Source organism: Hibiscus syriacus, unplaced genomic scaffold, assembly GCF_006381635.1.
Source record: "Hibiscus syriacus cultivar Baekdansim isolate YM2019G1 unplaced genomic scaffold, ASM638163v2 tig00003179_pilon, whole genome shotgun sequence".
NCBI lineage: Eukaryota > Viridiplantae > Streptophyta > Magnoliopsida > Malvales > Malvaceae > Hibiscus > Hibiscus syriacus.
In genome coordinates, this window is record NW_024061965.1 from 31,614 (window position 1) to 48,241 (window position 16,628).

Sequence of the window (16,628 nt, forward strand, 5' to 3'; positions counted from 1 at the left end):
TAATTGGGTTTGATTTAAAACAAACGAATTTCGCATGAAAAAATCGAAATCGAACCGAATTGTAAAATGAGATATCTAAATCAAACTGAAACCAAACCACAAAATGAAAATTTTGAATTGAATTGAACCGAATAGTACAATTCAAATCGATTTTTCAATTTTCTCGATTTCCTTGACAATGGCTAAGTTTTAAATAACTCAAAAGTCAAGTGGCAAATTAGTAATCTAAGGCCCTTTATAAATCCATTTAAACATGGTTGGTCCCTCCTACATTAAAACCTTGATCCCCTTTATTCCATCTCAATGAAACCACCTTCTTCTACCTCAACCTCAATGAAGATCAAAACTCTAACTCACACCCTCATCTATGCTCAACTTTGCCGTCTCGTTCGAGTATTTTCCGAGGCAAAATCCATCATCGTTCAAATCTATAAAGAAAACAATCCTATAAAATATCTCATTTCCAACTCCAAGGCCACAAAAAAGAAGCACAAGAAGCTCTTCTTTGGTTCATTCAGGCTACACTATAATTGGTGCTCTTCTCATGTTACACCAGTTCCCTCTCCGGTCCTAGAAGGGTGCACCGCACCACATTTGTACTATGATTCGACGTGGAGTTCGGTTATTCCCACGGAGCAATGCGACCGAGTCACCGTGGAATCACAACTCTCAGGTTACCTGCAATGGCTAGAAGAGAAGAAGGTTAATTCGACCGGTGAAACGGATATGAATGAGATCGATAAGCTAGCCGAGATGTTCATTGCGGATTGCTATGAAAAGTTTAGGTTGGAGAAACAAGAATCTTACAGGAGATTCCAGGAAATGATGGCTAGAAGCGTATGACATATACCCTTGTTAAGGAAAATGCAGAAACTGTAGGGTTCTTTCTTTTTCTTTCTTTTCATCTCTTATTTTGTGTTTGGACGTGGAGGACTGAATTGTACATTATAGAATGTTGGGGAAATTTTGTGCAATTCTTCTCTTAAATTTGTGATGCTTTATTTTCCATTTGCAAGCTTATATTTAACTCAATCTTCCTTAACCCAGGTTAAGAACGGATATAAAATTATATGTTATAAAGATATTAAGAACGGATACAGAATTTTATGTTATGAGGGAGCATAGAAGAACCCACATTATTGACGTGAAGGGCAGCTGCCCCTAACTTTAATAGTCTAATTACACTTTAGGTGATTGAAAATTTTATAATTTTTTACAATAAAGTTTAAATTTTTCCCAAAATTTCTTGATATAATTATTTTTGAGATATTGTTAGTTTCAAAATTAATAAAATTAAGCCTTAATCCAAAATTTATCTGACTTATTTATTTGTAAGATATTTGAATTTTAAAATTAGAAGAATTAATCTAAATCTTTTTATTTGAATATTTAATTATTTTGTAAGACCTTATTTATTTTAAAGTTAATCAACTGTCCCTCATAAATTAAATCTAACTTCATTCTTAAAAAATATTATAAAATTTCAGAAAATAAAACATATTATTAATAATAAAAAATCTGAATCAGATAAAAGAAGCTTAATGCAAATCCAATATGAATCATTTGTCAAAGTGATAAAGTTGTTACACTTGAACCAATGTGATTAAGCCAACATTTTGAATCTAATATGTATTTTGGCAATTTGTGGAGGGAACTTGAAGACTTTAATGCAATTATTTAAAGAGATTGCGGTCAGATTATCCAACACCTCCAATTATTATATTCATCTTTTCTCCTGGACACTGCACTACATTCATGTGAATGCTTTTATTCTACTTATGAAAACTACTTTCTCATGCTCTTATCCTACTTATGAAAACTACTTATAAGTTTTTTAAGTAGAGTAGGCTCAAATAAAATTTTTGAGTGGGTACCTTTAATAAAATAAATAATTAATTAAAGAAAATTTAGATTTTAAAGTGGATACATGATCACCTTGAATAAACTATAAATTCGCGTAATATAAAAATTAGGTATAGAAAAATATAATTGAAATTATTATACCTAATTTTTAGGGAGTCATAACGATTTCAAGTATCTATGCTCTATTTTTTAAAAAATTATTCAATAAATCAGTATTATAGATATAGTGGAAAAAGATTTATGTATGTATTAATTGGTTTTATATTTGAATTTTAAATAGTGTTTTTAATTATTTTGTTTAAAAAATATATAAAAAGATAGAGTAAAAAACATGCTTCTGATATTAATTATTATTATTTAAAATAATAATTTAAAATTTAATTATTTAAGGTTACACATTAATGGTACTATTAAAATTTGATTTTAAAAAGATAAAATGTGCGTATGTGTGTGCTTTTTTAAAGTAAAAAAATCTTTAAAGTTCTATTAATTTATATTTGAATATTAATAAAACTAATTAATAAATAATTATACATGTATGTGTATTAATTTAAAAACCAATTAAAATTAAATAATTTACAATAAAATTGTAATTTCACCCTAAAAGTGAAATTTGAGTTTAGATTGAAAATCACTTTTCCAACCATATTTTAAATCAAATTTTGGATGTTTAGAATTGCTTATGGGCCCAAATTGGCAACAATATCTAGAACAAGAGGTTAAAAGAGGTTAAAAGCTCTCAGTTGATATTTTCTCTCTCTCCTGAGTTGTGAGTTCAATACTCATAAGAAGTAAAATTCGCTTTTCCCTCCCTTAAGAATAGGGACGAAGCTATGTTGGGGTCCTGATCCTTGTAAAAAATTTATATATTCGATATATTTTGGTCTAATAGTATTTTGGTTCATGTAAAAATAAGTATTCGACTAAAAAATAAAAAAAAATTATTAAATATTTAATCAAGTAGGGGCCAAACTAAAGAAGGATAATCTCATGTTCTTAATTTTTTATCTAATAATAATTTAGGTCATTACAAGTTTAAATATTACACAAATTAGACATTTTCTTATGAATTTTGAGTTTAAATATATAATAAGTCATTGTATTTTTCTTAAAAAATTTAATATTTCGACTCCTACTAATATTTAATTTGCTTAAGTAGGAATTGTTCAAAAAATAATAAACACACACACACACACACACATATATATATATATATATATATATATATATATATATATATATATATATATATATATATATATATAGGAAATCTCATATGATCAAAGGCACATGGCCATGGCATGAAGCTTATGACATATGACATAATCAAAGACACCATATACTCTCTATATCGAATTCAATAGACAAAGTCATGAGATGTTATAGAAACACTTCCTCTATGTTTCAAGCTAAAAATAACTCAAAAATCAAAATGAAAATGATTGATCTTTGAGATTAAATTCCAAAAGAATTGAAAATGTGGGTGGATTGAAGACTGAGCCCATGGGGGAAGTAAGTAAGAATATATGTCGGTCTTTTTGTAGAAGGAAAAGAGGAGGGCAAACATCAACTAAGCATGTTTTTCATACAGATTTGGTCTCAAGGAGACAAGGTACAAATCATGTCTTCTTTTTATCCCTCGGTATGTGTTTCCTTTTTTTCCTTTTGCATGATAAAATAGAAAGTGGTGGAAACGCCTTTAGTTATTGTTTTAAATTGTGCTTGAGATTTTTTATACATAATAATTGTTCAATTGTTAGTGTTTAAATTCGAGACTTCTAAAGATAATAATTATTCTTTTAATTAATAAGGTTGTTTGGTTCGTACAATGTTAATCTAAATTGAATTTCTAGTACTCTGTCATCTAGATTTTTGTTTGTAATTATCTAATGGGACAGATTTTAAATTAATTAAGTTTATATCATATTATTATAGTTATAACAATTAGTATCAATATATTATTGTTACATCTCAAAATTCAAGTTAGTAACCAGATAGTAGATTTGAATTTTATATTTTTTTAGATATAACTTCGAGTTAAAATGAATTTTTAAAAAAAATAAAATTTAATTAAATAAATTTAATTATGCGTTTAAAGTTGCAATACTTTAATTTTAGAATTTCAAAATTTATATTTAAAATATTTTAATTTGATGCTTGTACAGTACAAATGTTTACTTACATTTTAGATTGAGTTTTAACCATCCAAATAAAATTTCAAAATCTACGAGAATGTTCTAACGAGATTCATCACTAAAATGGTGAAATTTATTTCTAAAGTTAAACTAAAGTAATATGTTTTCTAAATTAATGAGTTGTTACATGTTAGTGACCATTTTATTATTTTTTAACTTTAGTGTTAAAAAAACTTATTCATTTTTTAATGACTATTTATGCAGTTTATCATTTTTAAGTGTGCGTCAAAGTGGCTAGTCAAAGTATATCAACATAGCCGTACAAATATGCCACATCAAAATTTCATGATTGCGATAACGATTGTTAATGGTTGAAGGATCAATTTGTTACAAAACGATGACATCAGTGACCGTTTCATTATTTTTAAAACTTCAATGTTGAAAAAGAAAAGTATTCATACTTCAATGACCATTTTACCTTTTGTTTAATTTGATATTAAAATGTTATGTTAAAAATCTTTAAGTAAGATCATGAGTTCGAACCTTGACGTTTGCGAATAGGGTAAACTGGGTTCGAAATGTCTTCTTTGCCTCTACAGTATCCAATCTAGATTAATCGATCAATAGATTGATGTGATCACCATATTTTTTTCCTGGGCTTATTACTATAATAACATTACTACTAGTACTATTATTAATATTATATTAGCATTATTATTATACTATTATTAAATTATTATTACTACACCATTATTATCACTATTAACGTGTACTACTACAATAATTATTAATATTATTGATATACTATTATTATATTATTATTATTATTTATTTTTATTATCTATTTTTATTATCTATTATTATTTACTATTATTATTATTTAGTAGTAGTATCTACTATTATTATAAACTAATATTAAAATAAATAAAACCAAATCCATGAGTAAAGAAGGTCCAATCTACAAAGTCTAAATATTACAAATTCAAAAAGCCTAACAACCGAAAGCCCATGAGGAAATTAGGGTTTCATATTAATATTAACCGTCAGATCGGGATCCATCCAACTCTCCATATCAATGTATAATTAAGGTTTCAAGAACCATAAATGCAATGCATCCTAAGCCTCCAGCTTGTGCAGCCGTCGCCACTCCCTCCTCCAGCCGAGCCGATCGTCGAGCTGACGTCAAACCGAGCTGGGACAAAATCGTGAAATATTCGAGGCATTCATAGCGAATTTCCCAAAAAAAATCACCTTTACCTTTTATATTTCCCTGTCAGACACCCATTCAAATATATTTCTCGGTCTAACACCTTTTGCAGAAAGGCGCGACCCATGCACTGCGCCCTGCGCTGATGTGGCACCACGTGGGGTAAGGCACGACCCATGCACCGCGCCTTCCTACCACTTGACACCCGTCAGAATGGCGCGATGCATGGGCCGCGCCTTCGGCTTTAATTTCGCCCTAACTGACCGTTCACACCCCCCTCCCACCCTATAAATACCTTCATTCTCAACCATTTTCACCACACCAAATCCTCTCAAATTCTCTCAAATCCTCTTAAATTCTCTCACAGCTCGTTAAGTTTTATTTGTAAAGTATACTTTATTCTATTTAATATTTTGTTAGTATTTTATTTAATTATTTAATTATTTAAAATTTTGAGTATTTTATTTAATTAATTTTTTTTTCAGTTATAAAATGGAAGGCGGTCTGCTTCGTTTGGATGGAAATCATAAATCTAGACATTTTTCTGATACGGTAACATTTTTACATTTTAATTTAATTTAAATTAGAGAAAATAACCTCAGTGACAAAAAATGCCTTATAATATACGAATTTAACTAACTTTTTTTGGATTTGCCAAAATGACCAACAAATTCGCAACGCGAATTCCAATTTCGCAACCCAGTTTCCAATTTCGCAACGCGAATTTGTAAATCGCAACGCGAATTTGTAAATCGCAACACAGAAGTCAAATGTTTTTACGTGAAACAAAAAATTAATTTCGCAACACAAATGTAAATAGTATTATCGTAAATAATCTCGAACCTAAAACCCTAAAGCACAACTCAGTCCCATCTCTATCTCTCACTCTCTACGACGACATCCGTCCCCATCTCCGACGAAATCCGTCCCCATTTCCAACGAAAGCCGTCTATCTCCATCTCTCAGAGCAACCCTCACAACCATTCACGGTCAGAAATGGAAAATCAACCACCGAGGGTTAGTTTTTTTAATTATTTTTATTTTGAAATTTTTGTATTATTATTAGATTAACCATTTCACTGAGATTGCTAAATTCATTCGGTTGTTGCCAATACTGCTAAACTGTTTAGTCTTTAACCCTGTGAAGTTAGTATTTGTCTTTGTTTTGTCTTTTTGTTTTGTTTTTGTTGTTGAAGAAACCCTAAATCGCAACACCAAATTCGGAACGCAAATATCGCAACGCGAAAATGAAAATCTCAACGCGAAACTAAAATCGCGTTGCGAATTTAAGTTTCAGAAACTTCTTTTATTCTGCAAATTGAAACTTGAATGAATTGCATTTCTTCAACCAAAAAACAAAGACAAATACTAACTTCACAGTGTTGCTAATTTAAGTTTCAATAATAAACTACTACTCTTTATGTTGTCCTTGAACCTGCACTAAACCTATATGTTGTTCTTTTAAATGTTTATATAAGTGCTTACTTCTGGAATGTTATCTGATGCATTTTCTATGATGGAATAATGACTTGGGTGAATACCGTGCTAGTTTAAAACATATTTGGCTTTGTTTTCACTGTTTAATATCATGTCTGTTTATAGTGTATAATTTGTAGTTTTTGGTATATCTAACTTGGTATGTTTATTGTTTTTGTAGAAATATTTTTCGGATGCATTGACCTTAAGGAATAAATTAAGCCTAGCCACTAAAATTGTGTCGCCGCTTACACCTCTACAAAGAAAATTGTTTGAGGATACTTGCTTCGGGCCATGGCTGAAAGTGCAACATACGGGTGGAGATGCTATGTTGAAACATTTTTTTCTTCAGACCATGACTAACGATCTACCCGAGGGGTACAACGTGGTGATGAGGAGATATGGTTTCATTTTCCTCTGGCAACGACGTATACTTGTTTTTGGGCGGGAGGAGTTTTACTTAATCACCGGTCTACGCTTCGGACACGATGATGTAGGTCGGTACACTAGTCATATCACCCGCCCATCATGGTTATATCGGATTTTTCCTGAGCTGGCAAAGTTGAAGCCGAGTATACACGTCGATGACTTGAAGAGATTATTTGATAAAGATGGTTTTACTCGGATGGATGACCTTGATGTTGTCCGAGTATGCCATTTATTACTTTTACATGCCAGTTTTTTAGGCAAAGAGGGCAGACAACCAATCTCCGAGGACCTAATATTATTGGTAGAGGACTTAAATGCATGGAACCTATTTCTGTTGGGTTCATATATATGGAAAGCTACATGAAAGAAGTTGTCGTCTGCCTTTGAGGACCGAAAAAGATTGTGGGGCGATGGTTCTAAATACACTTTGACAGGCTTTACTTGGGCCTTTAAGGTAAGAATTTTTATATAATGTTTCCAAAATTATAATTAATTATTTAACAATTACTAATGTTTGTATATTATATTGTTTTATAGATTTGGATATTTGAGGCTTTCCCCAACATGCGTACATATGCGATAAAAAGATCAAATGATATTCCTAGGGCTATTACCTGGAAGAGGATCTGCATGTTGGATTGGGAAGATTTACTCCCATATACGACGATGAATGATGTAAGTTAACACACAAGTAATATATGGTATATATAAACAAGTTATTACTAGTACAAGTTTAACTTTGTTTGAGCTTTTATATTGTTAGGAGGCCAACTATCTATTACAGACGGTGACACCCACAGAGGCTGATCTTGCCACTGATTGGTGGCAAGCTAGTAAGCGGTTTTTTGATGGGATGGATGATGAGCACCCCCACCTCGAGAGCCATCACCTGATCGGGCCGATTCTAAAGCTCGACACCCGGAGCCATCACCTGATCGAGCCTATTCTCCACCTCCACCATCACCTATTCCATCACATCATCGAGCCTCTTCTCCACCATCACCTCATGATAGGCGACCGGCAAAAAGGCCATGACATTTATCTCCCTGTTCTCCACCTCCACGGAATGAGTTAGGGGAATTACGTGATAAGGTCGGTGCTTTGCGTCATGAGGTCGGTACTTTACGTGAAGATAATGGTGCATGGTATGATAAGGTTTGATCTTTACATGGTGAGGTGGATTTTTTACGCGATGACAATGGTGCGCTACGTGGTGAGGTATCTACCTTACGTGATGAGGTTGTCGCTCTACGCGAGATTATTTTATTGTTGCAGAATGAGGTTAATACTCTACGCAATGAGGTAAATTTGTTTAATACTATACTAAAAATGCAAATAACTTTTTTTCGGCGTTATTTATTTATTTATTTATTGATTTATATATTAATTTATTTTCAGCGGCCCGATAAGGTAGATGCTTTACGTTGGGTTTTTTCTTGCACGACGGGGTTCACGCATCAGACGTTGTGCACGTGCCATTACGTCTCCGTTCACCCCACTAGTGCCAAGACTCCGTAAGAATAAGCCTGATGCACCTATCATCATCGAAGAAGCCCCTCCCACCGTTGAAGAGGCCCTTGTCATCGTTCAAGTGGTCCCGCCCGTCGTTCAAGAGCCCGATTCATTTGGCGTCATATGTCGACATATTGATAAACCCCCTCCCGTGCCCGATATGATGGATGCATGTTGGCTTTCGTATGAGTTACCGGCTAGTACCATTCCTCAGCAGAAGATTGAAACACTACCGGACACAATTACGGATAATACCCTTTGGGCTAAGACCACAGTTGATTTTTATCTACATGAGCGGAGCAAGGGGTGTTATTCTGACCTATTCCAAATTGACGATGCTATTCATTTGTTTTTTGATCGGTCTTGGTGGGGTATTTTATTAGGGGTTGAAGATAATGGCTACCTCGAAGGGGGGTAAGTATTATATTCTTTTATATTGCATTTTGATTAATTTTTTTTAAATTATTAATAAATTCACTAATAAATTTATTTATTTTTTTGTAAAACAGCATATTGATGCATGGGTGTCACGTCTTCTAATAATAAGGAAATTGAAGAAAAGAGGTACTCGACGGACTATTATGTCGATGTCTTTTCACGTAGCTCACTTGAAGGATCAGAGAGATGCTTCATATAAGTTGGCTAATGGAAAAGCTAAACTTTATCCTGCTTGGTGGGAGGTCGATAAGGTTAGTATTTATTTTTTGAATATTTTAAAGGTTTTCATAAATTTTATTTGATGTTCGCAATTATTTATGATTGCAGGTGTTTATCCCTGTTTTGGAACATCGTCATTGGCTTCTCGTCGAGCTTCAGCTCCTATCCCTGAAGACAATGGTATATGACAGCATGTTGAATTACATACCATTGTCTGATTTGAGAGATATTATTACAAAGAGATGGAGTGATCATTTGGCTAAATACTTGAATGCGATTGATTATTGGAAACAATCTGGAAACAAGAAGCCAAAGAAGTTTAAAATTACAATGATCAGAGATGAGACTGCGCCACAACAAATGCAGGGAGCCAGAGGGGATTGTGGTCCTCTCGTATGCTTGTGCTTGGAACGTTTGACGATAGGAAGTATACAATATCTACCTCCCACAGATAGAGATAGAGCTGCAGTAGGCTTGTGATTTCGGTATTATATGGCCAGATTGATATATACGAGACGCTGCCTACATGCATCCGCGTGCTGAAAGTTGTACATAAACAATTGGTAAGTTTAAGCAAGTGTTGTTAACATATATACTCTTTAATTGGTTTGAAAATATTTGGTTAAGTACCTAGAATTCAGTAATTTGTTGTTTGTTGGTTTTAGATGTGTAGAAAGTATTGTTTGAGCAAATGTTTGGTTTCTGCAGGTTAATCCTGAAGTGAGCTGCGTGAAATGTATTTGTGCATAAACAACAGTCTGGGGTACACTTTTTTTCCTTGTTTAATTAAATTTTACATTGAAAGTTGATTTGTTTAATTGATGAGGAAATAAGATTTATTTTTTGATTAATTTATTTGTAAAAGTTGATTTGTTTAATTTGATTTGTAAATAAAAATTATTTTTTTGCTTGTTTAACTGATTTGTAAAAGTTGATTTGTTGTTTCTAAAAAATTTAATCTGCATTATGTTTGAAGGAAAAAAAGACCTGTTGAAGGTACAAATTCGCAACGCAAAAGTCAAATTCGCAACGCGAAATAAGCATTGCGATAGTCAAATTCGCAATGCGATTTTCGGTTTGCGAATTTGACTTTCGCGTTGCAAATTTGACTTTCGCGTTGATCGCAACATACAACATCAAGGTATATACAACATCAAACACATTCCAAGCTATAAATACAAGCTAAGGACACTTGAAGAAGCAAGAGAACAATTATCCAAAAAATCAAACACAAGAGAAAATCCCAACATGATAACAACTGAACATATCATATCAATGTTCAAACTCAAGTTGTAGATTTTGATTTCCTTTTGCTTGGAACCATATGAGATTTGGATTTTGATTTCCTTTTGCTTGGCACCATATGAGCTTTGGATTTTGATGAGCATGGGAAGCATTTCAGACTTATGATTTGGGTGGTACTCAGAAGCATTTCGGACTTATTATTTTTGTTATTATTACAAGTTGTAGCCCTCAATTATCAAGATTTTTAGTTGCCATTTTTTGCATTTCTCATATACCACCAAGATCATACACCCGAAATATTTCTGATGCTTTAAAGTTGACCAAAAAATACGATGGTCAGAATTTCCCTCGCTTTTAAAGTTGAAAAAAAGCAATGGAGATTAGGAATAATCAATGATAACATGCATATTTGCTTGGGCTAATATTTATAGTGGAGCCGAAATTTATATTGAAATTCAAACTCAAATTGAATTTTAAATTCAAACTCCAATTACATATGAAATGAATTTGAAATGCAGTGTTAAATTGAACATGAAAATTGCATAATTGATTCATATTGTTCAAGTAACATGATTTATGAACCATCAAGCTAAAAGACAATATTGATTGAGTTCAAAGCTGAGTTGTGAGTTGATGGGGTTGTCACACTTGTCACATGGTTGGAATAAAGTACTCACATGGAAGAGATAGATTGTTTTGTTATACACAACCCATCTCACCTGAATAAAAATATACATACAATATAATCAAACCAAAACATACATACACAACAAATTTATACATAACAATGTTCAAATAATGTACCCACAAAAATGAAATTAATCTGATGAAAAAGGGTTATTTCTAACGAAGTCCAGAATATTATTTTTCCAAATAATATACCCATAACAATGTTCAAATAATGTACCCACAACAATGTTTAATTGATTTGTTGTTTAATTTTCAATCCGCATTATGTTGAAGGTAAAAAAGACCTGTTGAAGGTAAATTCGCAACGCGAAATAAGCGTTGCGATAGTCAAATTCGCAACGCGAAATTCAAATTCCCAACGTGAAAGTCAAATTCGCTACGCGATAGTCAAATTCGCAATGCTTATTTCGCGTTGCGAATTTGACTTTCACGTTGATCGCAACATACAACATCAAGGTATATACAACATCAAACACATTCCAAGCTATAAATACAAGCTAAGGACACTTGAAGAAGCAAGAGAACAATTATCCAAAAAATCAAATACAAGAGAAAATCCCAACATGATAACAACTGAACATATCATATCAATGTTCAAACTCAAGTTGTAGATTTTGATTTCCTTTTGCTTGGCACCATATGAGATTTGGATTTTGATTTCCTTTTGCTTGGCACCATATGAGCTTTGGATTTTGATGAGCATGGGAAGCATTTCAGACTTATGATTTGGGTGGTACTCAGAAGCATTTCGGACTTATTATTTTTGTTATTATTACAAGTTGTATCCCTCAATTATCAAGATTTTTAGTTGCCATTTGTTGCATTTCTCATATACCACCAAGATCATACACCCGAAATATTTCTGATGCTTTAAAGTTGACCAAAAAAATACGATGGTCAGAATTTCCTCGCTTTTAAAGTTGAAAAAAGCAATGGAGATTAGGAATAATCAATGATAACATGCATATTTGCTTGGGCTAATATTTATAGTGGAGCCGAAATTTATATTGAAATTCAAACTCAAATTGAAATTTAAATTCAAACTCCAATTACATATGAAATGAATTTGAAATGCAGTGTTAAATTGAACATGAAAATTGCATAATTGATTCATATTGTTCAAGTAACATGATTTATGAACCATCAAGCTAAAAGATAATATTGATTGAGTTCAAAGCTGAGTTGTGAGTTGATGGGGTTGTCACACTTGTCACATGGTTGGAATAAAGTACTCACATGGAAGAGATAGATTGTTTTGTTATACACAACCCATCTCACCTGAATAAAAATATACATACAATATAATCAAACCAAAACATACATACACAACAAATTTATACATAACAATGTTCAAATAATGTACCAACAAAAATGAAATTAATCTGATGAAAAAGGGTTATTTCTAACGAAGTCCAGAATATTATTTTTCCAAATAATGTACCCATAACAATGTTCAAATAATGTACCCACAACAATGTTTAATTGATTTGTTGTTTAATTTTCAATCCGCATTATGTTGAAGGTAAAAAAGACCTGTTGAAGGTAAATTCGCAACGCGAAATAAGCGTTGCGATAGTCAAATTCGCAACGCGAAATTCAAATTCCCAACGTGAAAGTCAAATTCGCTACGCGATAGTCAAATTCGCAATGCTTATTTCGCGTTGCGAATTTGACTTTCGCGTTGATCGCAACATACAACATCAAGGTATATACAACATCAAACACATTCCAAGCTATAAATACAAGCTAAGGACACTTGAAGAAGCAAGAGAACAACTATCCAAGCAATCAAACACAAGAGAAAATCCCAACATGATAACAACTGAACAGATAATAGCAATGTTCAAACTCAAGTTACTAATGAATGTCTAACTGAAAATGTATGCATTCACACATAAAATACACTTAATACAACGTTTGCATTTAAAAATCACCTAAGTTAATAAGTCCCAAAAGGTGAAGCCGGTTGTGATTGGGATTTTGATTTTGATTGCGATTTTGATTTTCTTTTTGCTTGGCACCAAATGAGCTTTGGATTTTGATGAGGATCCATTTTTTGGTAGAGGAAAAGATGATTGTGATGGCACTGGTGATCCACAGATCAACCTTGTATGACCACTTTCCTTGTACCGACTACATGTCGATATCCTCTTCTCTTCACCCTTAGACGGTATACGATTGTGATTTTTTGGTCGGACAGGTAGCCTGCTGTCCATGACTGGTGGCAAAATTGTTTGTAAGTCATCTGGTATGTCTCACTCAGAAGGATGTGGACATGGGTAGACAATCTCGGCATAAGTCTTTCGATATACTTCTGTAGTGTAGCAATCCATAGCGTATGCGCTTGAATCATCTTGGTTTAGATGAAGAACAACTTTTAATAACACGGCCACACGGATAACCAGATGTTTGCCATTTCTTACAACTACACGTCTTTGCATTTAGATCGACAACCCATTTAAGTTATTATCCAATACTTCAAACAAAGTGTTTGAACATGGTTTAACTCTCCATAACGTTGACTTCACAACACGTTTCGTTATCTTTTTTTCAGTCCATGGTGTAACACGACGTTCCAATGTTCCTGTAAATTTAAATAAATAATACTTAGTAAAATATATGATAAGTTACGAATTTAAAGAAATAATACCTGCATGGTTTCTTTTCTTGTAGTACCACTGTTGAATAGAGGCTCGAAAAAACTCCATTAACATAGTAATGGGTAATTTCTGGGAATGACGACTTATATTGTTGATTGATTCTGCACTATTAGACGTCATGAAACCATATATTGCTCCAAGTTGATGTATTCTTGACCATCTTTCAAACCCGAAATCTTCTAGTGTTTGAGCACATTGAAGCAAAACACGCCTTAAACAATTTATATGCTTATTAAAATCCACTTCCCGATAAGCTTTTACAGCCTTCCAGTATGTCCATTTGTGATTTTTTATACCAGCAGACCTTGATTTTAGATTTCTGTACAAATGAACACCACAAAGTCCATGAAAAGCATCTGGGAAACACCTTCTAACAGCGTTGTCAATTGAGTTTGCCCTATCGGATATGATTGTCAGATTGCTTGCTAATAGGACCTATGTAATCCCTAAAATGCCCCATAAACCATGTCCATGAATCAGAGGTTTCAGATTTGCCAACCCCATAAGCTATTGGCAGTATCCCATTATTAGCATCCATGGCTACTGCTAATAAGTTTACTCTAAGGTATCGACCTTTCAAATGTGCTCCATCAACTGTAATAACTGGGCGCATACAAGTAATAAACGAACGAATCTACAAAATCATATACACAAGAAATATAATCATTTAAATGTGAAATGCATGCAACTAACAAAAATGAGTCAACAAAATTATAATTATTTACTAACCGCATCACCAATGGCGATAAACAGCAACTCAAAGCATCCATCTCTATCTGTTTTGATATGAGTTACCGACCCAGGATTTTTCAGCTTTAAATTGTGACAATAAGCCGGCAGTTGGGCAAACGATGCTTCTGGAGACCCCCTCAACAATTCCAAGGCATAACATTTGGCTCTCCAAGCTTGAGAAGAATATGAGATACTAATCTTGAACCGAGCATTCATGTCAGTCATAATTTCAAGTCCCCAATATACCCTTCCATTCAAAAACATTAACTCAGCCAGAAAACCACCCAACACCTTTTTGTTTTCCTGTCTATGGTGAGGAAAAACTTGGGTTCTTGAACATGTATGTTTATCAATAAAAGTCCTAACTTGAAACATTTCACAATCTTTTATCCTTTTTGCAATCATACACCACGTACAGTTTTTGTCAATCATACACCTTGTTTCGAAACGATCTTTGCTTGATTTGTTAACTCTTAGTTGATAGACATCTTCCACACATTTCGTATACAAAGCTATCTTCAAGTCTTTCTTTGTATCAAAACAATCATCTTTCTTGATACGAATAACTTTTGTGTAACAATCAACTGATATCTTTACCAACTCTTCTTCCGGTATCTGAAGTAATTCTGGCATATTCCAGTTATACTCTCGTGACATTTTCTTCTTTTTCCTTTCTTCGGGGACTTATTCTTCTTTTTTTTCTTCTTCAGGGTTATATGAATAACAGAATGAATGTTCAACATGTTCATTCATAGTCGTAACTTCCTCATCATTATCATCAACAACATCTTCCTTGGCAGCGGCTGTTTCATCATCAAAATTTGGGTATTGACCAATATCAAAATCATTACATGCAGGGTCTGTTTCTTCTTCCATCACATCATCAAAATCTGAGTATTGACCAAGATCAAAGACCAGGTATTGACCAAGATCAAATTTTGAATACTGACTAGTACTCACAATTTTTTCTGTTGGCTCATAATCGTCTAACTGGTCAATACGAAAACTGGAATTTGGTGCTGAAAGTTGATTGGGATTTGGATTAATAAAAGGTTGTGGGTTTTGAGATTGTGTTTGATATTGTGTTTGGTATTGGAAATGTGGTGAAACAAAATTTTCTTGGTGATGAAATTGTGGTGGAACCATTAAATTTTGGGTTGAAGAACTTAGTTGATTACTACCCGCTACTGACCAAACTTCACTACTTCTAGGTTCAACAACATACAATGTAACATCATCTTCTTGCGAAACACTAATGTAAGCAATGAATCGTTCAACATCTTCATTTTCGGTTAACAAATAAACTTTACCTTTTCTCAGATAAGATAGCCTAAATCCACTTAGAGGCTCTAAATTCAATTTCTTTGCAACACGTAACATTAGAGTTTCATAAGTTAACTTTTTTAATGATAGTTTTAGTTAAAGATTCATGGGTAAAGGCACATAATGTAAAACACCATGAATATTCTCCCATGACCCTCCAAAACACAAATCTATCCAAACATGATCAACATTAGATGATTTCATTATAAAAATTGTAAATTAATTTACTAAACAAACGAGGAATAAACTAGATATCATCACTAACTTAGAGAAAAACATACTTTTATTAAGTTGATAGTTGATAATTTGGGAGAGAAATCATTGAAAAATTATATAGAAATAAAATTATGTAAAAAACAATAGAGATGGGGAAGGATGTCGTTGGATATAAGAACGGATGTCGCCGGAGAGAGTGATAGATGGAGATGGAATGAGTTGCGATTTAGGGATTTAGGTTATGAGTTGCTACTGCTGCATTGTTATATACCCAAAACATTTGTGTTGCGAAACTAAAACCTGTTGCGAAATTAAATTCGCGTTGCGAATTTGAAATTCAGTTGCAAATTTGACTTTCGCGTTGCGAATTTGGAAAATCGCAATGCGATTTACATATTCGCGTTGCGAAATTGGAAACTGGGTTGCAAAATCGGAATTCGCGTTGCGAATTTGTTGGTCATTTTGGCAAATAAAAAAAAATTT

The 16,628-nt window shown here is 32.9% G+C and overlaps 1 protein-coding gene across 1 annotated transcript; it reads left to right on the forward strand.

Moving 5' to 3' along the window:
- Positions 1 to 303: 303 nt before the first annotated feature.
- LOC120175366 lies at positions 304 to 843 on the forward strand. The gene has a single exon (XM_039182000.1). It carries the CDS (start codon positions 304 to 306, stop codon positions 841 to 843), a length of 540 nt encoding a protein of 179 aa, XP_039037931.1.
- The last annotated feature ends 15,785 nt before the right edge of the window (positions 844 to 16,628 follow it).